Source organism: Coffea arabica, chromosome 3e (assembly GCF_036785885.1).
Source record: "Coffea arabica cultivar ET-39 chromosome 3e, Coffea Arabica ET-39 HiFi, whole genome shotgun sequence".
In the NCBI taxonomy this organism is placed as follows: domain Eukaryota; kingdom Viridiplantae; phylum Streptophyta; class Magnoliopsida; order Gentianales; family Rubiaceae; genus Coffea; species Coffea arabica.
The window spans coordinates 4,571,335-4,595,359 of record NC_092315.1 but is presented as its reverse complement, the minus strand read 5'-3'; the positions used below and the strand labels follow the sequence as shown (position 1 = coordinate 4,595,359).

The 24,025-nt window shown below is 36.1% G+C and overlaps 4 protein-coding genes and 1 long non-coding RNA gene across 10 annotated transcripts; 3 read left to right on the top strand and 2 right to left on the bottom strand.

Annotated features, from left to right (window-relative positions):
• Positions 1-4,133: 4,133 nt before the first annotated feature.
• LOC140038908 (electron transfer flavoprotein subunit beta, mitochondrial-like) lies at positions 4,134-8,412 on the top strand. Of its 2 annotated transcripts, none has more exons than XM_072084502.1 (5): positions 4,134-4,577; positions 4,691-4,975; positions 5,813-5,893; positions 6,309-6,403; positions 6,507-6,847. In XM_072084502.1, the coding sequence occupies exons 1-5, from the start codon at positions 4,509-4,511 to the stop codon at positions 6,652-6,654; spliced, it is 678 nt and encodes a 225-aa protein (XP_071940603.1). In that variant the 5' UTR covers positions 4,134-4,508; the 3' UTR covers positions 6,655-6,847. The 2 variants fall into 2 exon arrangements, with proteins under 2 accessions (XP_071940603.1, XP_071940602.1); XM_072084501.1 differs by lacking the exon at positions 6,507-6,847 and adding an exon at positions 7,980-8,412 and having other exon boundaries at positions 4,144-4,577.
• Positions 8,413-9,753: 1,341 nt separating this feature from the next.
• On the top strand, positions 9,754-14,391 carry LOC140038907 (transcription factor bHLH104-like). The gene is made up of 5 exons (XM_072084499.1): positions 9,754-10,191; positions 11,279-11,362; positions 12,098-12,175; positions 12,381-12,543; positions 13,929-14,391. Exons 1-5 carry the CDS (start codon positions 10,049-10,051, stop codon positions 14,175-14,177), a joined length of 717 nt encoding a protein of 238 aa, XP_071940600.1. The 5' UTR covers positions 9,754-10,048; the 3' UTR covers positions 14,178-14,391.
• LOC113734268 (WAT1-related protein At5g07050) lies at positions 13,607-17,179 on the bottom strand. 3 transcript variants are annotated; one of them, XM_072084498.1, is made up of 8 exons: positions 16,791-17,154; positions 16,648-16,698; positions 16,494-16,556; positions 16,293-16,409; positions 15,959-16,193; positions 15,688-15,846; positions 15,443-15,594; positions 14,587-15,306 (listed from the first exon to the last, which is right to left on the bottom strand). In XM_072084498.1, the coding sequence occupies exons 2-8, from the start codon at positions 16,677-16,679 to the stop codon at positions 15,138-15,140; spliced, it is 927 nt and encodes a 308-aa protein (XP_071940599.1). In that variant the 5' UTR covers positions 16,680-16,698; positions 16,791-17,154; the 3' UTR covers positions 14,587-15,137. The 3 variants fall into 3 exon arrangements, with proteins under 3 accessions (XP_071940598.1, XP_071940599.1, XP_027116501.2); XM_072084497.1 differs by lacking the exon at positions 14,587-15,306 and adding an exon at positions 13,607-14,182 and having other exon boundaries at positions 16,648-17,179; XM_027260700.2 differs by having other exon boundaries at positions 16,648-17,162.
• A 630-nt stretch (positions 17,180-17,809) lies between these two features.
• On the top strand, positions 17,810-18,296 carry LOC113734271 (uncharacterized). Its single transcript, XR_003459254.2, has 2 exons — positions 17,810-17,903; positions 17,974-18,296. It is a non-coding gene; the product is annotated as an uncharacterized lncRNA (long non-coding RNA).
• Positions 18,297-19,919: 1,623 nt separating this feature from the next.
• Positions 19,920-23,002, bottom strand: LOC113734270 (CASP-like protein 5B3). Of its 3 annotated transcripts, none has more exons than XM_027260702.2 (4): positions 22,792-22,998; positions 22,498-22,709; positions 20,485-20,617; positions 19,920-20,396 (listed from the first exon to the last, which is right to left on the bottom strand). In XM_027260702.2, the coding sequence occupies exons 2-4, from the start codon at positions 22,626-22,628 to the stop codon at positions 20,202-20,204; spliced, it is 459 nt and encodes a 152-aa protein (XP_027116503.1). In that variant the 5' UTR covers positions 22,629-22,709; positions 22,792-22,998; the 3' UTR covers positions 19,920-20,201. The 3 variants fall into 3 exon arrangements, with proteins under 3 accessions (XP_027116503.1, XP_027116504.1, XP_071940601.1); XM_027260703.2 differs by having other exon boundaries at positions 22,498-22,722; positions 22,792-22,990; XM_072084500.1 differs by having other exon boundaries at positions 22,498-23,002.
• Between the last annotated feature and the right edge of the window lie 1,023 nt (positions 23,003-24,025).

The window sequence follows — 24,025 nt, the reverse complement described above, 5'->3', positions numbered from 1 at the left end:
AAAAAAAAAATTTTTATACGTGTATGCACTATTCAAAATTTTTTCCATGAATTATTAGATGGATTGTCAAAGCATGTGTTGGGTAGAAAAATTGTGGATCGAAACTACGTGGAATTATGGAAAACGAAAATTTGACACGTGTAACGTAGGTCTGTGGAACTAATTCCAATTCTTTTATTGCTGAAATTGATACTTGTTTCTTGAATAGCATTTGTGTTTAGATAGCAAATTATTTACACAAATTTATCTATTCGCATTGTAAATATATTTTTAATCACTTTTTTATTTAATATACATCACATCAAAAAAAGTATTATAACATTTTTGTTAAAAAATTATTCCGAATAATGTCCTATCCAAACATCCATTTTTTCAGTTAGCTTGATATCGTCTGCGGCTGTTGCTTGTGTGTTGGACTTCAAACCAGCGCAGTTAACTTGAGGGGCCAGGGCGATCCAAAGGCTTTTCCAATGTGCCCTTACGCAAATGGGGCAATATAATGTCAACGGGATAATTGGATGATTAATATCATGAGCGTCAACAATTCTTCACTTCGGCCCAAAGTCTTAAATTAGCTAAGGTCTGCCAACGGCTACCGGATTTATCATCAGTGTCGAACTAACAATTGGAAACTGCATTCTTTAACAAAATGTCTTTTTTTTTTTAAGATAACTAGAGGGAAGTCTCGCACCCAAGCGTGGAGAATGATGCCTGTGGTGTGGTCAAATAAGATGGCGTCACATACTTTTGCATCACATAGTAACTAGAGGTTGTTGGCATGGTCTCCTACCTTTCTTTTCAACTAGTTTTTTCAGCCTCACGCCCTGTGTCTGTGTTAAACAAGTTCAAATGAAGATAAGTGAATTAATATAAAATAGTTATAGATTAAATACATGATGGGTGCTAGTAATTATGGGGAATTTAACTTTAGGTAAATTGGTTATTGTCGTTATTCGTTTACTCAATTTATTTATGAAATTGAAGATATTTTTGTACCTACTGGACTTGGACTACTAATTGACTTAATGTGAGATATCGATACGATATATTAGTATTGATATGTTAGTATTTCATATCTGCAATAAATTATCAACGATCTAACAGTTGTCATGTGTGTGAGTGTGTATTTTTTCCTAATTGCACTGATAAATAAGACCTTGAAATTAGGTTATCTAACATTCTTAATGCAGCATTAATCAGTAAGTAATGACAAAAATTAGGTAGAATTATAAGACATGGTTATCTAACTTTTTTAATGTAGCATTAATCACTAAATAATGCCTAAAATTATAAAATGGGTTTATCATTTTCTATTGTTTGCTATGCTTGAATGAGCTTTCAAACATATTTAAAAATATTTTTAGACCAATGTAAAATTAAATTAATTTTTTTTGTATATTCAATGGCTTTTTTCTTTTACATTAATAGGTCTGGATGCATGACATATAATTTTTATTCAACTGTATCCCACCATGAGCTCGGTTTATATATACTATCATTTCTTTTAAATGGTGAATTCCAAATCGACTTGTGTTTACAGATAAATTGAAATAAAATGCTAAAAAAATAAAGGATGGATCTATTTTACAAATGTGGTGACAAATTCGTGTTTAAAATTAAAAAATATGTATTTATAGAATCATTTTTTCATACTTGAAAGAAAAGATTGGGACTATTGTAAAAGTTCAAAAACTATCTGTGTTGTCCACAAAAGAGAACAATAAGTCAACAAAAATGAGGGTCAAAAAATAACAAAATTACAAAACAACCAAGCAAATATAACATACATGTTGAATGAAGGGAAAAATAAATGGCATGATTAGAAATTATGGCAAACACCTAAGGCTAAACTAATACTCATAAATAGCTAAGGTGGCCCATCTCTCCGGATCACAAGGGACAACAATGACTCAAACAAAAGAGGTACAAAAAACAAATAAATTACAAAGGAACCACAATACTATAGCATGCATCTTCCGGTGTCCTGAGTAAGAGAGAAACAGCAAATGACATTATCGAAAAATGAAGCACCACTAAGGCTAATGCTAATCACATGAAGAGGAAATTGCTGACCAAGAGGAAATGTTTCCATCCAAGAGCGCCACGCGGACAGAAGTGAATTTCCAGCAAAGCCACCACCACTGAATGACAAAAGACCAAACCGCCCCTCAAGCTCACACAAATCGCACTATAACCAGCCCAAATTCACTGTAGCAATCCGAACTCCCGCTTTTAGTATAGTATAAAGATAAAGATGTCTAATACAAATGGAAGCTGATGGTGTTGTGATATGTATCTTTTTTCCATACATTTAATCTTTCAAATAAAGTTGGATTGTTCAATCGAGACCATTGTTCTGTTCAATAGTCTCGACAGATTGAATTTGTATTTTCTACGCTTTATGCTTATTTTTCATTGTTTTTATCGTACTTTATCTTTTTCTTCCGTTGATAACAATGCATATCTTTTTCTTACCTTTTGATTTCGAAGTTACTTCTTAGCATTAAGTTTATCGATATTGTTTGTTCAATCCATCCTAAATTTCAACTCACATGCCCTTAAGTTAAACATAAGAAATCTAAATATACCATTTGTTTGCTTAACTACTACAACTACAAATCATTATTTTGATCAAAACATGCATCTACAAATAATTAGAGGGGAAATTAATTTTCCTCATTACAAACACTAACTTGTATCAAGCAATTATCAAGTCTACGAAATTCAGTACAAAAATAACTGAGCATGTAAATATAGCCACTTGTCTATTCAAATGGCAATTTTTATCCACACACAAGATCTGGGTCACTTAACTATTGAACCGACGAATTGCATCAATTGCAATATAATTTTCAAAGTGGAACAATCATTCACACACTTGTTTATTGGATCACACAATTCAAGTGGATTAAGTACACTTGTAATCACATTTTATCAACAAATGACATGCATCAAGTGGGAATATAGAGTTACCCTGTACCTTGAGTTACAAAGTGCAATCTAAGAGCAAAATCTCTCCATACTTCACCCTCCTACAATAGCAAGCACAGACGCTTATTCACAATTTCGGTTGTTGAATGGAAGTTATACATCCCATAGACCAGAAAGCAAGAGCAAAATTCAGCATACATCTACAAACCCAACTATGATTTTGTGTAACAAAGCCATCTGAATCCATAATTTTGTATCTTAACAACAGCCATTATTGTAATCTACTTTACAAATTGACTAGCAAATACTGAAGAAGATAGGAGGTCTTCAAGTTACTCTTGTAACATTCACCCCAAATGATTTTTCACTTTTCACACTTTAATGGTCTCATCAACGTGTTGCAATTACTTATTCAAATAAGTGCCATTTGTTGCAAGAGCTAAACTAATGGTTCTTGAGCTTTAAGTATGAAGAAGACGGTCTTTTTACAGTTACAATTCAAGCATTCATCTTTACCTTTAGCGCACTAATATTGTCTTAAATGCATTTAATTTGCATAATCAATTTAGCTGAACATATTTGAGAGGAGTTCATTTCATTTTTTCTATGCACTTTGCTAAATCAATGGCGAAGCAGCCAAACCATTAGCCATCAAAGTTTACAGTAGGTAAACCATGCGAAATTAGCTAGCAGAAACTTGTGCACTGTGTGCTTTGCTTAATCAATGCTATTACAATTTTACCATTTCCAAAATGTCCCACAAACCTCAGATGAAAATCACCCAAATCATACAACAATTCCTATATATATATATATAAAGGATATTGGCACTCTTGAAAATGTTTGAGGCACTCCATCCTCCTTTCAAAGCCAAAATGGAGTGCTTTAAATTTTTTTGGTAATTCAAACATCATTTGTTTCTCAAATTTATATCCTAATTATGCTGATTAAATAATTGATCAATTGGTTGCAACGACCAAAGGAAAGGAGGGTTGTTGGGAATAGGAGGAAGAGGGGGAAAGCGGAAGAAGGAAGGAGTAGGAAGGGGCAATGGTAGCGATGGATGCAGTATGATGAGTGGTGGTAAAAGATTATATAAAATTTTTTTTAAAAAATATTCAATAAAATTTCAAATTTTAAAAACCCCCTAAAATAGTGAAGAGTTTTTAAAATATATAATCTACTTTTTTTTTTTGAAAAATACCTTCAAAAATACCTAATCGATACCATCCTAAATTTCCCTCACCCCTAAAATGGACCATGAACAGGTGGAACTGTGGGCATATAACCAATTAACCATGATTAGATTTCAAGAAATGAACCATCGTCAAATCCCTTAATTGTTTGCACTTTACGGTTAATCGTTTGGATTGGGGCCAGTTACTGTCAAAGTCAAAAATATTTTTTTCCCTTCTCCACAGCAGTCAAATTTGGTCATGACCGGCTGATTTGCTGATGTGGCTCGATCTAGACCGTAAAAAACCCGCCATGCATTTACCAACCGTCCTCGTCAAGGTCTCAACTGTCGAGTACTGTAAAATACACAGGCACAGGCAGAGTAGCGTAGCGGAGCAACCATGAAGATCATGGTAGCCATCAAACGGGTTATCGACTATGCCGTCAAAATCCGGGTTAAACCCGATAAGGTCAGTGAAGAGAGGAAAAAGAAATAGAAAACTATCTAAATTTTTTAAAACCAGCTCAATCCTAAATTCGTCCATTTTGCTTGTCAAATTCGATTGATTGTTATCATTTGCAGAGCGGTGTAGAGACGAATAATGTAAAGATGTCAATGAACCCGTTTTGTGAAATAGCATTGGAAGAAGCGCTCCGAATAAAGGAATCGGGTCTGGCTTCGGAGGTCATTGCTGTCAGCATGGGTCCGACCCAAGTTGTGGATACAATTAGAACCGGTTTAGCGATGGGTGCTGATCGGGCTATCCATGTGGACTATCCAGGAACTCTTTATCCTCTGTCTGTTGCAAAAATTCTTAAAGCCCTTGTTGAAATTGAGAAGCCTGGGCTGATTTTTCTCGGCAAACAGGTTTTTTTTTTGCTTTTCAATTTTTGGTCATCCGTTGTTTCATCTCGTAGTTAAAAAAATGCCATCTTTGTTTAGTAATATCCTGCTTTTCAGTTTGTTATTGGTTTTTTTTTTTAACAGGAGATAAGTTGAAGGATTGAAACGGGATTTTGGGGTATTTGACAAGAGTGTTTTTAGCTTCTTTTTTTTTTTAGAATGCTATTATTTTGATGGACTTCGGCTAATATATAGGTTCAAAGCGTGATGTTCTAAAATTTGATTGTGCTGAGTATGATTTCGTTAGCCAGGTTCTATTCCTCTTAGTTGTTTTGGATGCTTATTTTGATTTTTGGTAGATTGTTTACTCATTTAACTTTAAGCTGAATTTTGTTGTCTGAGTTCTTGGGCAAAGATTTTGGTTCTATGGGACTACCATTGATACCTTGGATTCAATTTTTGTTTGTTGATCAAGAAACATTTCGCACAATAACATTATACGAGCATGTTTGCTCTAATGATAGTGCAATTTTTTTTTTTTTTTTAAATAGCAAGTTGATGTTGAAGTAGAATAGTCTTGAAGTGGAGGGACAATCAGATAAGACTTTTCGCAATTGATTTATGGAGCGAAATGTTACTTGTAATCTTGTTGTCTGTGCTTTTAGATTGATTATTTACTGTTGCATAGAAAGTGGTTGTTCTTACTTTTGTTTCTTTTGCAAGGGGTGAATTTTAAGCACTTGTATATGTTTTCCATGTCAATTGGTGATCATAATTGAAATCATGGATTAAATTAATACATTTGCAGAACTTATAACTTTGTCTAGGATTGTAGTAGTTGATAATTATAAACTTTTGCAGGCAATTGATGATGATTGCAACCAGACAGGTCAAATGATTGCGGGGCTTCTCAAGTGGCCACAGGGGACCTTTGCTTCCAAGGTTGGCCTTGTTGCGCAATAACTCTTTGTTTGTATGTGCAGTTTTCTTGACAAGATGAACTTCTAGAATGCTTAGAGCAAAAAGAACTAGTTCTGGAATGCAATATACTGTGATGTTAGCTTTTACTTTTCACACACTTGTTTCCTTGCTTGATACTGACCCCCCCTCCACACACACACACACACAACAAAAAGTCTGGCTGTGAAATTTTTGGTATTCATCCATCATTGAGGCAGTAAACATGAGAATGCATGCTTTTCTGCTTTATATCCTTGTTCTCCATAATGTGCATCTCCTTCATTCTACTATACTTGAAATTATCTCTTTAGGCATTCTTGTTGTTGATGTCACCTTGTGCGGTACTTGCTGATTTATATCATTTCAACGCACTGATGCTTTTTTATTTTTCCCCAAGGTTGTACTGGACAAGGAAAAACAAACAGCTGTAGTAGACAGAGAGGTGGATGGTGGCCTTGAGACCTTGTGTTTGGATTTGCCGGCAGTGATCACGTGAGTTAGTTTTACTCTTCATTTCCCTAAAGCTGTGTTACCCAGGCTTTTCACTTTCCTGTCGTACCCGTGTTTGACTCTTTGTTTTGCACTCCTAGAGTAGCCATGTTGGTGGGACTTCCTACCCGAGTCTGGGTAGCATTGGCGCCTATATGCAAGCTTTGAGTATCAGCATAACATTATGTCAATTTTGGTGGACACAACTGACAATGTCTGATCGCGTTTATGGACTTAGGATATATATTGTATGAGAGGTCAAAATTGATGATGGACCCAGAAAAAAAAAAGATAGAAGATGTTGACCTTGAGTGTTAAATTCATCCACCATCCCTAGATGCTGATGAATATAATTTCCCTGAAGATTATGTATTACTCTGATTAACTCGACTTACCCCTTATACTGATGATATTTGAATCCTATGAAAATCCATTTTTTTTTACTCATAGGAATATGTGTTGCAGATGAAAAATGGAAAAAGCATTTTTTCTAGAATCTTAAATGGTTAATGAAAAGGAGTTCAAGCATTTTAAACTACAAAGATGGCATTTCAATCTTGATACAGTTCATTTCTCTTTTGCTGATAACTTACTTGAACAGGAATACGTATTTTCAACAGTAGATGCTGTAATAAAGTTGTTTTGTGGTTGATCAAAGAACAGTAATCTTGCCATGCAGAGATAGAATTCATGATTTAGCTAATTGGCCTGATGAATATAGTTTCCACAAAGGCGTGAACTAAATTTAGATTAAGGGTTTTGAGGTTGCCAAAGATGCAGATTGACTTATTCTTGTACTTCGGCCGTTTATAGTTTGAAGTTCCACTTTTTTGTTTTTTAACTTCACATCATTTGGGTGTGTATGCAAACGTCCTTGTTTTCTTCTATTGAAGTGTCAGCATTGGTGCTCTAGCATTTTTACTGTTCTTTGTGACAAATTGGAATTAGCTGCCACATGGTTGAATTGTGAGGTGATAACAGGAAATTTTCTATGTGAAAAATGAGCTGTTTATGAGTGGCTTGAGGATTATAATTTATACTTCTTTCTAAAGGACTATACACAATAGTTTCACATGACAAACGAAAAGCACATGTATGTCTGTGTGTGTGTGTGTGTTTTGTTTTCCCGCGGTTTTTTGTCCTAAAGGAGAAACTTGTGCTGTTTCTGTGAATCATTTTAGAGGAACTGACAGGAGTTCCAAAGGAAAGCTGAAAACACAGACTTGTCGTGATTCAGTTTGTTATGTTTATTCTTGTTTGTTTTCGATGGAGCATTTCTAGATTAGTGTGAAGAAAGAATTGCTGGCAGATCCTGAAGTGCATGACAGGTCACAGGTCGTGATCCTATGCTGATTATATCCTTTGGTTCTGCTCATGGAATCAGGGCATATTCTATCACAATTATAAAGCTAATCCATCATCGCTTTGAGCAGTTTCTGTACTTTAGAGCCTTTAACACAGATGAAGGGAAATCATTATACCGTTCAACTTCATATGAACCATGGTTGTGCGTGCCAACATTTTATCACTTGGTTTTGTCCTTGCTTCTGAACACTTGCATTACTTCTCCCTTCTGCAGTGCTGATTTGCGATTGAACCAGCCAAGATATGCAACACTTCCTAACATAATGAAGGCAAAGTCAAAGGTCATAAAGAAACTTACTCCAGAGGATTTGAAAGTCGAGATCAAGTCCGATATAGAGGTCGTTAAAGTAACTGAACCTCCCAAGAGAAAAGCGGGAGTTCTCGTATCCTCTGTAGATGAGCTGATTGACAAGCTTAAGAATGAAGCACGCGTCGTTTGATGATGTTAAATCGCTTTCCGCGACGGTAATTGGCTGAAGGCTCCGTCTTAAAATCTGAGGGCAGCAGTTAACAATCCTTTTTCTTCCTTCTTAATCAATCGTATCTTCTGTACAGTGAAAAGCTTCCGTTAAATGTGCAAGTTCTGTGATCTTAGGCCTTGCTTGGATCGCTGTTTTCCATAGAAAAATTTCGTCATTTTCCGTGAACACATTTCCCTATTACCTTTTTTCCTCACATACATCAAATCGCTACAGTAATTTTTCTATGAAAAATGACGGAAAATGCAATCCAAACGGGACCTTAGATTTCTGGTAACAATTCTTCAATCTTTGTAGCCAGCCCCTTCATGGAATTATGATTTCCATGCAATCAATGGCATCAGATGAACTGGAAGTTGTTTTCCACTAAAAATCTGATCTCTATTTGTTCATCTAATAGTGCCTCTCTGTTGCTGCTGGCAAAATACCAATGCAGCTAGTCTTTGAGGAACATTCTTCTGTAACGTGTAAGAGGGCCAAAAAAACGAATACTGCTACTGTTATATCACAGGAGTCTGTTTGCTTTGAGATTAATCAGGCCATTCAACTTAGGTCTTGTTTGATAATCAAATTCAACACTTAAATTTAATCATCATCTGACAGATGGTAGACCAGATTTGCCTGCCTCATGGTGGCCAACCTTTTACTTCTAGAAGTTATTTTCCACATTGCCTACCCACCATTGGCGGGTGACCCTCTTTCTTTTAATAGTTGTTTTCCACATGCGAGGAAATAGTAGCAGTTGGAGTCGGAATTGTACAACTACAGGGCTGGGTGTAGAAGAATACCACACAAAGTGGGGTTTGGTGAAGCTCATCCTCAGGAGGAAAAAAAAAATATTTTTTTTGTTTGAACAAATCTTTTAGATGATTATGACCCTTAAGGAGAGAGTTGCCAAGAGCTGAAATGCTGCAAAATATACCTACCAGAATACATTTTTATGCCTGCTGGCTGCTGCTTACCCTCCGTTTTCGCCCACTTTTGGATAGACCAAAACAATTAAATCATGCCAAGTTTTTAAAACTATTTTCATGGTTGACACTGGATTTTGTTTGAATTGCCATTTTTTTCCAAAAAAATTTTACACTTTTTATGAATATATTTTTAAATTAATTTTTTATTTCACATATATCATTTTATCATTTTATCTAATATATATTAAATCATTACAGTACTTTTTTTTTTTTTAATAAAAACTTCAAAAGATAACAATTCAAAAGGCTCTTCTAAAATTAGTAAGTCACCAATTAATATGATTTGTTGGATGCCAATTAAACAAAATATTTAGATAAATTATTTCTGTTATTCCTATATCCGGACCTTTAAATCGTCATTATCAAAGATCCCAACCGTCACCTCACCACTGCGGCGACACTCAGTACAAAAGTCTTGTAAAGAGCACTAACAACGGAAGCCATCAAAATAGACCAGATGCTCCCACGTGTTTCATTCTCATTGGACAGCCTCCTCACCTACGAATCCAACCTCGTGACCCTCCATTTTTCGCTCTCTTCATCATTGTATAGCATCATTTACTCCCCTCTCTCTCTCTCTCTCTTTTCCACCCCGCTATTGAGTCCAATTCATTTCCCCAAAAAACAGAATCTTGCGTCAGCGCAACAGTCTAAATCAAATGAATGAATGAAAACTGAGCTGAGCCCACCAATAAAGAAGGGTCAAAAACCCCCCCATCGATTTGATTTTTCTTGATTCTTTGTAGTCTTAGTTGATAAAAATCTGGATTTTTTTTAAGCGTGGCAAAAATCACAGCTCGGTTGAGGAAATTAATCTGATTTTTGTCTAGATGGAGAGGAATAGCATTAATAATTGCTGTAATGCATGGGAGGATATTGACTTGATAGATATCAACAGTTTTATTGATGATGTTGGTTTGGCTAACACTGATGATCCTTATGCTTATTGGAATCAGCCTCAGCCACCTCAAAGGTAATCTTCATTGAATCCCTTTATTTGTTATTCTTCTTGTTTGGTTTTTATTTTGTTATATGGCACGCAATGTTGCATGTACTTTCGTGATTGAATTCTGATTTTAGGCCATGGAGATGCTGTTTCATATTGTTTTTAATGTTTCCGGGTTCTGGTGGCATGTTTTTTTTTGCGATTTTGTATAAAATCTGGCCTCTGCAATTTTATTTTTTTATCTTTTTTTTTTGAGCCTCTGCAATTTCATCTTGAGGAAGGAGACCTAGGGAAAAATGGGAAAAAGAGAAAAACAGGGGTTTTTGGGATTAGTTTGTGGGCTTTGGACTGATTGATGGCTTGTTAGTAGTGGACTTTATTAAGGAACATGTATATTAAATTATTAGGAATTAGTATGATTTAGGATTGGTATCTGGTTTAGTGCTTTCAAAGGTTGAGTCTTTTATGACTTTTAATGACTTCATCTGAGTTTTGTTTGGAAGTTTTGTAGCTGTACTTTGTTTTGGATTGAATGCAAATTGGAAAATAATAACAGAGCGGAAAAGAATTTATTGCATGCTTCTTTTTTATTCTTTTTTGTATATTCTTCTATAAGACTGATATGTGTGACTGGAAAGGTGTGCAACGGTGATGAGCCTCTTAGTTTTTAAGGATTTGCTTGCTTTTGCCTTAAAGTTAGCTGGGTGCTCCAAATATGACCTCGAAATGGAGGTTCAGGAGATGAAAATAACCTTCTTGGTCACGTATGAAGACAAGTGTCAGCATAGCTCACCATATGACCCTCGTCCACTGAGTTTGCAATTGTGCCGAATTTATCTCTGATAAAGTAGTGATAAATATGAGTAATAACTTGTTTTAGCGATACACTGTCTTTTGTCATTTTCCCTCTGGAATCTGCAAATTGGATGAATACTTTTTCCACGAGGTACGTCTGATCTTTATTCTTTTTCTACCCAAAAAAAAGTAGCTGCAAATATGAGTAATTATTTCTTTTGTCATTCTCCACCTGGAACCTGCTAATTGGATTTATGCATTTTCCACGAGGAATGCTTGATTCTGGAATGTTACTTTATGCATGTTTACTTGCTTGCAGCACTGGAGCGGAGCTTGATGCATCACTTACTTGTGCTACATCCCAAGAAAAGGAATGCGCGGAAGTAGAATGCCCGAGAAAGAGGTGCTTCACTATAGAATTGTGTTCTTTAGAATAGCTATTCGGTCCCTCTTCTCTGCAAGCTTATGAACTTGTACTATCTTATCTTTTTAAGGAGTTTGATATTTATGTTGCTGAGAAAACACAAATTTTTCTGTTGACGTCATTGACTTGGTGCTTTCCTGTTATTGCTTTGTTTACTGAACCAGAACTAGTTTTATATCAGTTTACTGAAGCAGAATTAGTTATATGTCATGAGTTACACTTTTTTATTTTCTTCTCTGGAATAATCTTGATATGCTTATGATAAATGCTTCTGATACTACAACTTGAATTTAAGATATTTGAGACGAGATTCCTTGTTGAATTGATTGGAGGGACTGCCCACAGTTATTAAAGGTACATGGTGCGCTGAGACCTCAAGGTGAAGGGAAATAAAAAAGATGTCAACACAAAAGCTAGGGCGGAGATCAGTAGAGAAAGGGGTGGATTATAATGAGCTGGGGGATGACAGAATTGACATCTTGATATATGGAAAAGAAATATGATTCTTTAAATAACTAGTTTGGAATTTGGCAAAAGATGATGAAGGGCATAAAAGGTTTTACTCTTTGTTTTGATGTACTTACAGTTGTTGAATAAAAGTTGGTCTTGTGGCAGATTGTAAATGTAGTTTCTGAATCTGTCTCACTTTAAATGCAACTAAATCCATGATTTTCCACATTCTTAATGAAGTTTTTGTTAACGGATGATGAACAGGGGACGTGTTGACTCTTGCAGCAGACTTGGAAGCAAAGCTTGCCGTGAGAGATTAAGGCGAGAGAAATTGAATGACAGGTTATCCTATTAAGGAATAGTTCTTGGGAACAGAATTCTAAAACGTTTTCTATAGTATTCATGCAGCCACTCGAAATCATCTCCCCTTAACCTCATTAAATTGTAACTCCTATGAAAGCTATTACAAAGATGCTTTATTTTTACTAGCAGTTGGTAAGCGGAAATCTTTTCTAATGGAAAATGCCTTTTCCTGTCCTCCTCGCAGGTTTGCAGAGCTTTGTTCTATATTGGAACCTGGGAGACCTATGAAAACTGATAAACTAGCAATTCTTGGTGACGCAATTAGAATTTTGAACCAGCTAAAGTCTGAAGCTCAGGAGTATAAAGAGATGAATGAGAAGTTGTCAGAAGAGATCAAGACTTTGAAGGTTAGCACAAGATGGTCCTATAAAACATTTGTGCGATGTTCGGTTTGTGTGTGGTAATATTGGGTATAAAAAATTGTTGAGCCTCCTGATAATGGAATATGATATTGCGTAAGATAGCCACTGCTCTTTTCCTGTTCTTTCTTGAAGAGTTCCACCTTTGATTTTTGAGAATAGTTTGACCAAAGAGTTTGCTTCTAGTGGCAGACAAATGAGAATCATGTCTGTGAGGATCAAAATTATACAAAATGAATTGTAGGATCACTTGTATGACATGAGATTTTTTTTGTTGGTTCCTTTTCTTTCCTCCATTGATACCACATGTTCTTTTGCAGCATGTGACATGAGATTTTTTTGTTGGTTCCTTTTCTTTCCTCCATTGATTCTACATGTTCTTTTGCAGCATGTCTATTATTTTCCCCGCTTTAGTTTTTCATGTAGTTATTACATCTGTTCTATCTCTATGTTCAAAGTGAATTGGGGATAAACCCTTTGCAGTGTGATGTTGAATAATCACTACACAGATTATGATAACCTCTTTTTTAGTGTTTATTTTGCAAGTCCAAGACTAGATAGATTCTAATCCTTGGTGACATTTAGATTATCTCACTTCTTTTGTTTGTTATTCAATTTTGGTTTCTTCAATAATGGGAGGTTGGTTTTCAGAGCTTCTCTATATTGGTGTTGTCCAAAGTTCATAGGATGTTTTTCAAAAAGTAAAAGATCATACTTGTATCCTCAAAATGTTAAAAAGCAAAAGATCGGACAAATATTATGGCCAGATTGACAAGATTATCTTCCACACTGTATTGTTTGATTCACAATTGAATGCTGAATTTCTGCTCGCTTTACAGCAGTTTTAGTTCTATTCACATGTAACTTTACTGTTGATTGGCATTATGATCAAAAGTTCAATATCTAGATCTTGATTGCAGAATCTGCTCATATGTGGAGCTGGATCCATGTCTACAGCAAATTGAAAATGATAAAATTGGATCTGACCTGTATGCTCCAATAATACATATTTATGAAGTGTTAATGCATTCTGTGAAACTAATTTATGGAATAAGAGAGAAAATTTTCTGTATTTTGCAATTTTATCAACTTAAGACAATGGTAAAATATTTGAAGACCCACGCCAGTTATATAGGAAATCCATTTGGGGTCATTTCTATGTTATCTTGGACTATTTTACTCTGTCCAGAGATTATCAGGTCCTCAAGTCATGACTCGAAAACTTTCAGTGCCACTCTATATGCTTTCCTGCCTCCCCTTTCCCCAGTGATGTAAAAGTAAGAGACAAAAGAAGTTTGTTGTATGCTCTTTTGGTCCCTTGTGGAATCCACTGTACACTATGTGTTTTGACTTTTTTTTCATCTCTGAAACAGGCAGACAAGAATGAACTTCGTGAAGAGAAACTTGTACTGAAGGCAGATAAAGAGAGGATGGAGCAACAACTGAAAACCATGGCTCTTCCACCTCCAGGGTATATGGCACCTCATCCAGCGGCTTATCAACCTGGATTAAACAAGATGCCTGTTTTCCCTGGTTATAGTTTTGTGCCAATGTGGCAGTATCTCCCACCATCTGCCCGTGATACATCTCAAGATCATGAGCTCAGGCCTCCTGCTGCTTAACATGCCTGCAAGAAGGCATACAGCATATTTAGAAGCTTTGTTATGCAATTGAGCAACACCCTGCACCCTTGCATTTGTAAATATTTATGACATGTCCAGTTGCCTTTTTTATGTTATTTCCTTCTTTTGACCAGCACCTTCAGTCTCTCATCAAGGGCTACATTGATGATGATGCGAAAAACAATTAAATTTGTTGGACGTGATGTTTTTAGAAGTTTCCTTCTTATTTCGTTTGCTTCTAGTGCTTTAATTTCTCATTAAATGGTACAAATTTATACAAATTTAAGGCATTGCTGATAAACTTACATATTGACCTGACTGGAAAAAGTTGATAGGGTTCAGATATCTCGAAAGTAGTATAACATCATTACTTTGTGAAGGTAAACATGAAACAAGAATACAGTAAGGCTTGAGAGACATTGTCTACTTGACATTGATGATCACAATCCTGACTTGGGATGCTTAGATTTTCAGGGATTTGGACGGACCATTTTGTGATACATTGAGGTTACATTATGGCAGGTTCGCTAAAAACCCCTCTCTCGGTTCCCTTCTCTACCTCCCCAGCCCATCGCCAGTGCATAGATTATGGTGCAAGAAAAGGAAAAATGGAACAAAGCAGAGCAGGCATGACACAGCAGTACTTGTGTTCAGAATTAAGCAAGATCTTTCATTTCATGTGTGAGATAGACTAGCTCATAGGGGCAAAAATTATCAGGAGGTTATTCAGATATTTTGCCATGAAAGTCTTTTATTCTCTTTGGCTTCTTGAGATAGAATCTGTCGAAGAGATTTGCTTCATTAAATTGTAAAATTCCATTTTTTTTTTTTTTGGGAAGCCTCCATTGTCGAAGTCTCTTTCCTGTACTTGATGCTCTATCTTCCTCCTAGCATTTGAATCATCTGTCTGTGCTATAACAGCGTGTAATTATTTTTTCCCCTGGAGGAAGTGGAGTAATCTTAAGGTTCTCCGCTTACGTATTTTGCCTCTGAAGAGAAGTTTAGCTTCTTTGGGTCTTCCAGCTGTGGGATGCCTTCCTCATCCGCGGACATTGGTGCTTCATGGTCATTTTTTTTGCCCCACAGCAACAAATAAAGACCAAAAATCACAATAACTCCACCCACTATGCTGAAAATGACGAATATTAGGAGTTTTTAGAATGTAAAATTGGAAGCTCGATTGTCATTAAGATTGTCGTTATGCAGATAATGGTGCATTAGGATGCTTTGCAGTGTGCAAAATGGTTGATTGGTCTTTAACTTACCTGCCTAGGTACAACTTTTCTCCAAGAACAAAGTAGGCCAGAATTGCCACCAATAATGTCGAAAGTGGATTAAACATTGTCACAAAAACCGGTCCTTTTTGTCCAGTGCACCACAGCTGAATCAAGGTCACCATACCAGAAATGACAACCCCCTGTACTAAGACACAAAAAGTTAATTAACTAAAGAAACGAAGCATGATTAAGAAAATCTGCAATTAGATCATTGATCATTGTAGCCTACTTACTCCATAAATGGTAGACCAGAAATCAATGTTGAAGCCAATCGTCCAATCAGCTCTCTTGTGATGTGCAATAACTGTAAATACTGCTGATTGAGCAGCTCCAACAAAATTCATCCATGTAGTCAGCGACAATTGTGCTGGATACCTTTTCAATGTGTATGCCTGCCAATATTCATTACCACAGATGAACATGATGTTCTATACAATAATAACATTCACAGATTAGCCACATCACATGCAGCAAGAACATCAGTAAGAGGTAGGGCCAACAGACCTGCATTATATACCATATGGACCATGTTATGCAGCTTGATACAGTTAAAACAGATCCCTTCAGCCAATCATCCTGCATGACTGTGTTGCCTCCTTGCAGATGGATGATAGGGCGCCAGAGATTCTTCAGTATAGGCCCCTTGAATAAAGTCATGGTCATGACACCAGCCAAGGAAACCAAAGTTCCGAGTACTTTGGCTATACCACGAGGGTTTCGAAGTTCGATGACCTCCAGCCTGCAAGATCAGGTTCTTTCTCAAGATTCACGAATGAAATGTTGTCACGATTTTCTTCATTTCTTTTCATAAATTTAACTTTATTTTTTCTAACAATACCTGAGGATAACTGCTAGTACAAAAGTCACGGAAGCTATGGTGTTGATCATTGATGCAAGAAATGTAGGAGAGGTGAACTTCAAGCTTGCAAAATACATGTTCAAAGTCAAACTGACTCTGCAAATGAATTATTGAACGCGTGTTACTTAAACTGCTGGACAAAAAAGATGAAAGAGTATTGAGCTATGTATGTAAACTTACCCTAGAAGAGAGAGAACAAAAATCTCCAGGAAAAGAGCTACCGTCAACTTTGGCCTTATTTTTCTGCATATCAATATTGCTCTATCAATGCTTATGAAAAGTTTTGGTGTGTTTGTAACTTGTAAGCAACAGGAAGCAATGTTGATTGATTTACCTTTCAAGAAAGTACGCAAAAGGCAGCATCATAATTCCTGCCAGTGTATGTCTGTAAGTAATGTAAACATGAGGATTCATGCCATGATCAAACGAAGCTTCTGTTATAAAATACAGAAAAGAATAGACAATCTGCGCAAAAACCATAAGAATGTGAGGCTGAAAACGCCTGCAGGTGCCCACAAGGGAACATAACTTCATTGCCATAGCAAAGGAATGTTTTCTACTACTATAGAAACTGAATTGGCTGCTTAGCATGCCAGTTAATATAGAAAAGGAACATTGGAGAATTGGGTTTTGATTCTTATAGCATGTTTATGATATGGTGTCATGTTGTGGATCATATCCCCACGGACAGCCAGACTGTAAACTGAAACAGGAACAGATTCAAAGGAAAGAAACTGAGAATAAAAACAAAAATATTCCCTTGAAATATATGCTTATATGCGCGTGATTCTTTGAAACTTGACTACATATAAACAATTCAAACGTGTTACTTTTAACTCTTCGCTTCTTTTCGAAATTTCTTTTTGCTTCTTATGTAAATGGTTAGTGCCGTTTGCTAAGTACTTTATATGACCAAAAATTGGATCACACTCATCCCTCATTTTCTGCCAAGTGCTTTTAGCTTCTTATGTATGTGGTTAGTGTTGTTTGTTTCTGCCAAGCACTTACCCCCTTCCTTACCGGGCTCGGGATTAAAAGACTTTTTGCTTCAAGACCACAAATTGGATCACACTCATCCCTCATTTTCTGGTAGTTGGCACACTATTTTCATATTCATCCCTCCTTTTCTGCTATTGCATGCATTGACAAGGGGTCCCAAAATTTGCATACATGATCAACTCAAGATATTGGTATAATAAAAGGTAATTGATTGACGTGTAGTTCACTGAGTTTTGGATAACAGTTATTTGCCAAAAAAAATATTTGCTTATATCACAAACACGTTTTCTAATACACTCTTTTATCTTCCTAATTACCTTTTCATTTTATATAAGTTTACAGTAATTATTTCAAATAATTTCCTGTCGAAACACACTCAAAAGATAGAGGGGTTCAAAAATTTGATAGTGTAGTTCACTAAAAGTTTCCCAGGTGGGACGTTGTTGATTGACTTGATTCTGTTTTGCCGTTGCAGAGGAGGTGTATTGGTGACACTACAACCCAGGCAATTCCATGATTACTTGGCTAAACTCGATTTATTATCAATGGGACTTGAATCTATTACAAATACCATGCAGAACTCACCACGAGGTATCTTTTTTCCTTCCTATTTCTGTTGAGTGTGGATTTCATATTCATTTTTGTCATTTTTTGGTGGCAGCCGCAAAGAGGAGTTCATGATCACGCCAAACTTTTATCTCCCCTCAGCTGTTTTGGCCCAAAACATGAAAGAAATTAGCTTTACTGATGCGTCTTCCATTACTTGTTACCATTTCGTACAAAAAGAAAAAGAAAGGTCTAAAGTTAGAGTAATGGTGAAGGATTTAATATTAAGGAAAAAGTTAGTGGAGGAGGATGGACTCGTTTGGAATAGAGCATATTATAACAGACGGTATGTATAGAGTACGTACTAAATTATGGCATCTTGGAATATTGTTTATCACTACAAGTTGACAGAGAATAACAAGCACATTCTTTTCTGGATATGGAAGCATTCATCTGGTGTCCAATGGTAATAATAGTTTTCTCATCTAATGATCCGGGCTGGGCAGTCCTGATGCAGTTATTCGCTAAGAAGAATTTCCCAAACCGGAAGATACATATTCTTGGTAATGCTGGTGTAGTTACAGACTGTGAGGCATCTTTTCGTCCAATCAGAATGTTTGTTAGATTTGACAGATTCTACTGGGAATTCTGGGCAGGATTTGATGATTCCTTCTGCAGACAGCCATAGGAAGAAAACTGAAATTTTAACCTTAGCCAACCATTCATTTTCATTTTCAAGATGGTATCTCATGGTTTTGGTCAGTTGTCCTAGCTCTACTATACCCTTAAATGATACTTATCAGCAAGGTTTCGGTCCATTATCCCTTGAAAACCAATTGAGGACCATTGATCTGTGATGGCCCTGCTTTTTGTCATCAACTTCTTCATCTTGGCAGTTGACAGGGGCATGAGATCAGGAATCTTATTTCCTCCGAGTCTCATTGCAGCAGAAGGAATCCAGCAAATCTATTCTCTCATGTAAATGGCTAAAAAGCATTTCCAACCAAGATTCTTGTTCTTTTTTTTTTTTTTTTTAACTTTTCAAAAGAAATGATCCACCTCACCAATTTACTCCCACTTCATAGAATATAAATAGGAGACAAGATCAGACATCAAACTGTTGACATTGACAAGCAATAATTTTCATTCATACATCAGCAAGAAACAGCTTTTTCATTCATAGAACCTGTGATCATCGTAAACATGCTAACAAGGGACAAGACAGCTAATTAACTCAGCATGTTCTAGCAACATGGGTTATTTACTCAAAATTTGGGGTTTTTTACAAGAAAATTAAACTAATATTGATGGATTTATTAGCTTTACAAAACCAGAAAACTCGATCTTTAGACTTTAAGTCAGAACAATCTTAATCAGAACTACAGAGTTCAATTGCAGAAACATTCAAAGCAATCAAAAAGAATTATCCTGATAATCACCAGGGACCAATGTTAAACATAAATCATGATTAAGAGTACCCAAATAGTTTTTGGAACTTCCAACATGATTCCAAATGTGGAAACTCGTGAAGCATCATACCGCCTTCTTCTTAGATGTGCTGTAGAGACAACTTTGACTACATCTCAAAGCCCTATCAATCAGCATATAAAAATTTGTACAGAAACTCCCTGCCAAAAACTATAAGAAAAGGCCATGGGTTGCAATTCGATTCCTGCACTCATTCATGGTGGGGCTGGTTCTATTTGTGGAGTCACCATGAGATAGGGGAAGAGACTGAATTTTTTTTTTTTAAGTCCATCTTTAGAAGATGGACTTGTCAACTACACTTGTTTCGGAAAACTATTAAATCCATCATTATATATTTAACTGTAACGGAAAGCATAAGGTGGAACTTCAAAAATAAAAGGCCAGCCTCTCTTATGCTAATATGAGCCAAGTTCTTATAGACTCTATAAAACAGAAGATTGCCAAGCAGTCGCCTTGAAGGAACCTTTCAAGAAACAGCCAGTTTTCTATAACAGAACCACAGACCAACAATTATAGACTTTCACATGACAAAATTTGCAACAGCTGAATTTTAAAGATGTGAAGACAGATAAATGGTTCATCCCCAACCAAAAAGCCTAGTTTTGAATTTCTTATTCGAATTCGATAGCAAGTTATTGTACGATCCACCGAGTCATGAGGAAAGCAAAATTGTTTCAATCCGAGTTTTCTTTCATTACAACTACAGTTTGACGTGTTTGATGTGAACACAGAGCTTGTGTGAAGCATCCTTGTATTGTTTTTCCTTCCCTATATTTTCTTTATATTCACACTTCCAAGGTCATAAAAGAATCTTACTGACTAATTACATAAGCGTAACCTCAGTTGGCAATTAGCCTAACCTGTTGCCAAAAGCCAAAACATGATTATAGAGGATATGGCTATTGTTATCCAACACAGAAAGGCCAAAGCCACAGCCATTTGGAACTTTGTGCATTCTTCCCCAAGACTACACCTTCCCATGTCACCGAAGTATAAGACAGTAACACCGGCTGAAGAAGCTGCTGCTGAAAGCGATAGTGTTGCTGTGACCTATAACAAAAGGAGAAAAGGTTATCCATAAAGAAGAACAGAACGTCCTTTTTGCTTCGAAAACCAATGAATACATATGTATACTGACCCAATCACCAACAACAAATAGGCTCACTAAAACAGGTTTATGGGGAATCTTCTTCCTAGCCATGGCATAGCCATCCAACAAAGCAAGTCCAAAGCTCCAGATGAGTTGCAAACCCATTGAGGCAATTAAGTAGCTGTAATAACAAGACAAGCTGAGGCACCATCCTAAAATTTTATTATGTTATACTAACACATTTGCAATTACTCAAGGGTATGCCAGCCACATCAGAGATCCTAACATAACATAAATAACAAAAATGTCTATTTTGAAATACAGTAAATATGTGTGTTAAAAAGCTCTTTCTAATTCTTTGCTCAGCTAAACATTTGGATGAGATAATAATGGAATGTGAATTGAAACTAAACTTTGGGCCTAAACTAAATTTTACATAAGTTTTCAGAATACGGAGATAAGACCAATAGGTCAACTAAGCTAGAAAACCAATTATGAAGGTGTACAAATACACACTCTAGAAAGCCCCATGACTTATATTTGAAATATATGAAACAAACAGAGATCTAAAATGTCTTAAGGACATAGGAAAAGGGCTTGCTAAAGAAGAATCCAGTTGAACAACAGGAATGGGATCTCACTTTCTTCTCTTTTCTTTCTTTCCATTTTAACGTTGTTCCTGTCTTCCACTACTTATCTTCTTCCTTATTAGCTGTTCTTTTAGTAATAAATATCTGTAGCTGTAAAGGTTTGTTTGAGGAGGACTTTATTAAGAGTTACCCATGAGACCCAACCAGCAGCAGTAAAGAGGTAAACTCTAGCAAGAGAAGGTACTATTGAAAAATAAATATGAAAGAGTTAAACTCTAGCTAGAGAAGGTACTATTGAAAAATAAATATGGATTTCATTACAAATGCTCCAAAACATTCTTCTTGGCTCTCTTTCAAGGGAAAGGATCACATGCCAAACTGTAAGGAACAGTCTTTGCAGTACTGTCTCAGATAATTGGTTGAGACTCTTTGAATTCAGCACAACTGCCTTAGCAAGGTAACAACAGTGGAGAGGCCTAAAGAGACTAATGATTTCTCTGTCAATTTTTTGAATCCCCTGTTGTAAGATTAATTTAGGTTCAAGGGTAAATTAATGGTTCGAGGGAAATTTACAAATGTAGATTACCAGTCTGCATAATCTGCAGTATGCTTTTCATTCAGATTACTCTTGTCAATCACAGAATAGATAAACCAACTTTTTACATATGAACAACATTCCACATTGTAGAAAAAATCAGGAAATAGATGCTCTAGTTTCACCTCAGCAGGAAATACAGTAAACTTAGACCTCCATGATTCATAAAGTCCTATTGGCCAGCTCCTCGGGCAGCCTCACATAATCTATCAGTCTTTGAGAGAATCAGAGAAGGATAGATTTTTACAGGACTTCAAATTTTCGGTTGTAGCATATAACGCAAAACAGAGACAAGCAAGGTTTCTCCTAAGAAGCTAAGCAGAACATTAAGTCTTGTCCCATTTCCTAGAACAAGAGAATAAATAAAATGTGCTTTGGCTGCATAACACATAGCTTTTGGTAAGTTGCTACTTCAGTTGATTTTAGACTTTGAAATAGATTTCCGTACTTCATTCAGCAAAAGAATGGCTCAGTTTAGGAAAAATGGTCGTTTTTTGAAAGTAGCAACCTGTTTGATGATATCTAATCATCAACAGCTCCACACTGAAAATCAATGCCAAGCTACAAAAACCAAACCGATCACTCAGTCTTTTGCATAACCACCTCATAAAACCACTCTCTTTGAAGCCAATTTATTTAATCCTGTTCTCAACTATGCACTCAATTCCAGTAAATCAGATCACCTTAAAATTGGTCATCATCATTAATCCCAAAACCAGTCAAATGAAGCAATTACTAACAAATACACTCCTAAATAGACAACTAATTCCCAGCCATCAGAGCACAGTTGCTATTAAACTAAAAAGCTAAAGATGCTTAAAGAATATATAGTGTACAAGATATGAAGCTCAGTTGAGACATGGAAAGAAGGAAAACCAGAAAGCTGTGACATTGAAGAAGGATTCTGTGGTTGCCATAGAAGTAATTGAACCAGCTGCAAAGAAACACTGGGCTACTCTCAAAACAAAACTAGTCAAAGTACCAGGAGTCCCTGCAAAATCCTTCATTATCCCTCCTTACTCTTATCAAATTTGAGAATCTTGAAGGGCTAGCACAACCATTAAGTCAATCATCCAAAAATGTACTTCCTGATAAACAACACTGGAAAAATCATTACTTGCGATCTTCTGTAAGCTGAAGAAACCAGAAAATGTTGAAAAAGAGAGCCACCTTAATTTCCTCCCCAGCAAAAGGCAGAATATTGGGATTTTGCAGTAGTTATGTTTTTCTGCAGGAGCAAGCCAAAAAGTTCAGATCTTTTTGTTGACCCACTTTCAGTTCTGATACAGGCAGGAGAAGTCATCCCCAGTTAGGAGGGAATGATCAAAGAAAATTTGTGACAAATTCTTTTCTTCCGTCCTTTTCTCTTCTTCCTTTTTTTTCCTTTAAAAAAAATGACATAATGGGAATTCGCTTAACGCTTATTGGTGTAAGAGCAAATTGCCGTTTTAGTCCCCGCAGTTTCATCACTTGATAGTTTTGTCATCTTGATTCCCAAATTATTTTTATTCGAATTTTATTTTCCTAATGGGGGGAGAAGTAAAATATAAGAAGCAAGGTTGAAAAAAGGGGAGATTTGATGATTCTCAAGTTATTTGTAGTAAGATAGTACTAATATAGTCCACTTAACAAAACAAGCCTATATGAAAGTAATTCTAACACTAATGAGTATATTACTGTATGCGACAAGAGTTTTGTAACATAATAAAATGATAAATACAAATAATTTTGATCAATTTGCTTATTCGTAAGGTGCTAATATCGTCCATGTGGCATAATTATTGCTTCCAATCTCTACATTAGTTTCTCCAAAAGTCTTTTGAAGTGTGCTACTGCTACATTGAGGTTCGCCAAATTAAAACGTGAGGGACTATGATGGAATACGTGCAACAGCAAAGAGACCAAAAGCAGTACTAGAGCACTCATTTTGCTTCATTTCTTGTTCGATTGTGGGATGAGTCCGATCCCATCTCTTTGTTAATTTTGTTCAAAATTTTTGTCCAGTAAACTGATATTGGTATCCTTCAGATGGGTAAGGGATGAAATTAAGAGGTTAGGGACAGAAAAAGAAAATGCCAATCTTGCCATGGTTTTAAAGAAAATAAAAAAGGTGTAACAGAGCAATGATGAAATACGCAAGTTAACCGGTAGCTGGAACAATCATTTGCCAATTGTCAAGGAGAATTAAATGTCCACCGGACCCAGCATGTAATGGTCAAAGCTAGCGTGAGAAGCGGAGATGGTTGGCAGTTGGCCCTTAGCATTGTCCATAGTCAATGCTCGATTGAACTGGCTTTGGTGGTGCAGTCCAATTTGGAGCTTGTTTTAGTGCATATACTTTGTCTGAAGATTTGTGGGCATTTAGTCAGGGTACCCTGATATGAATGTATTCTGTTTTCATTTA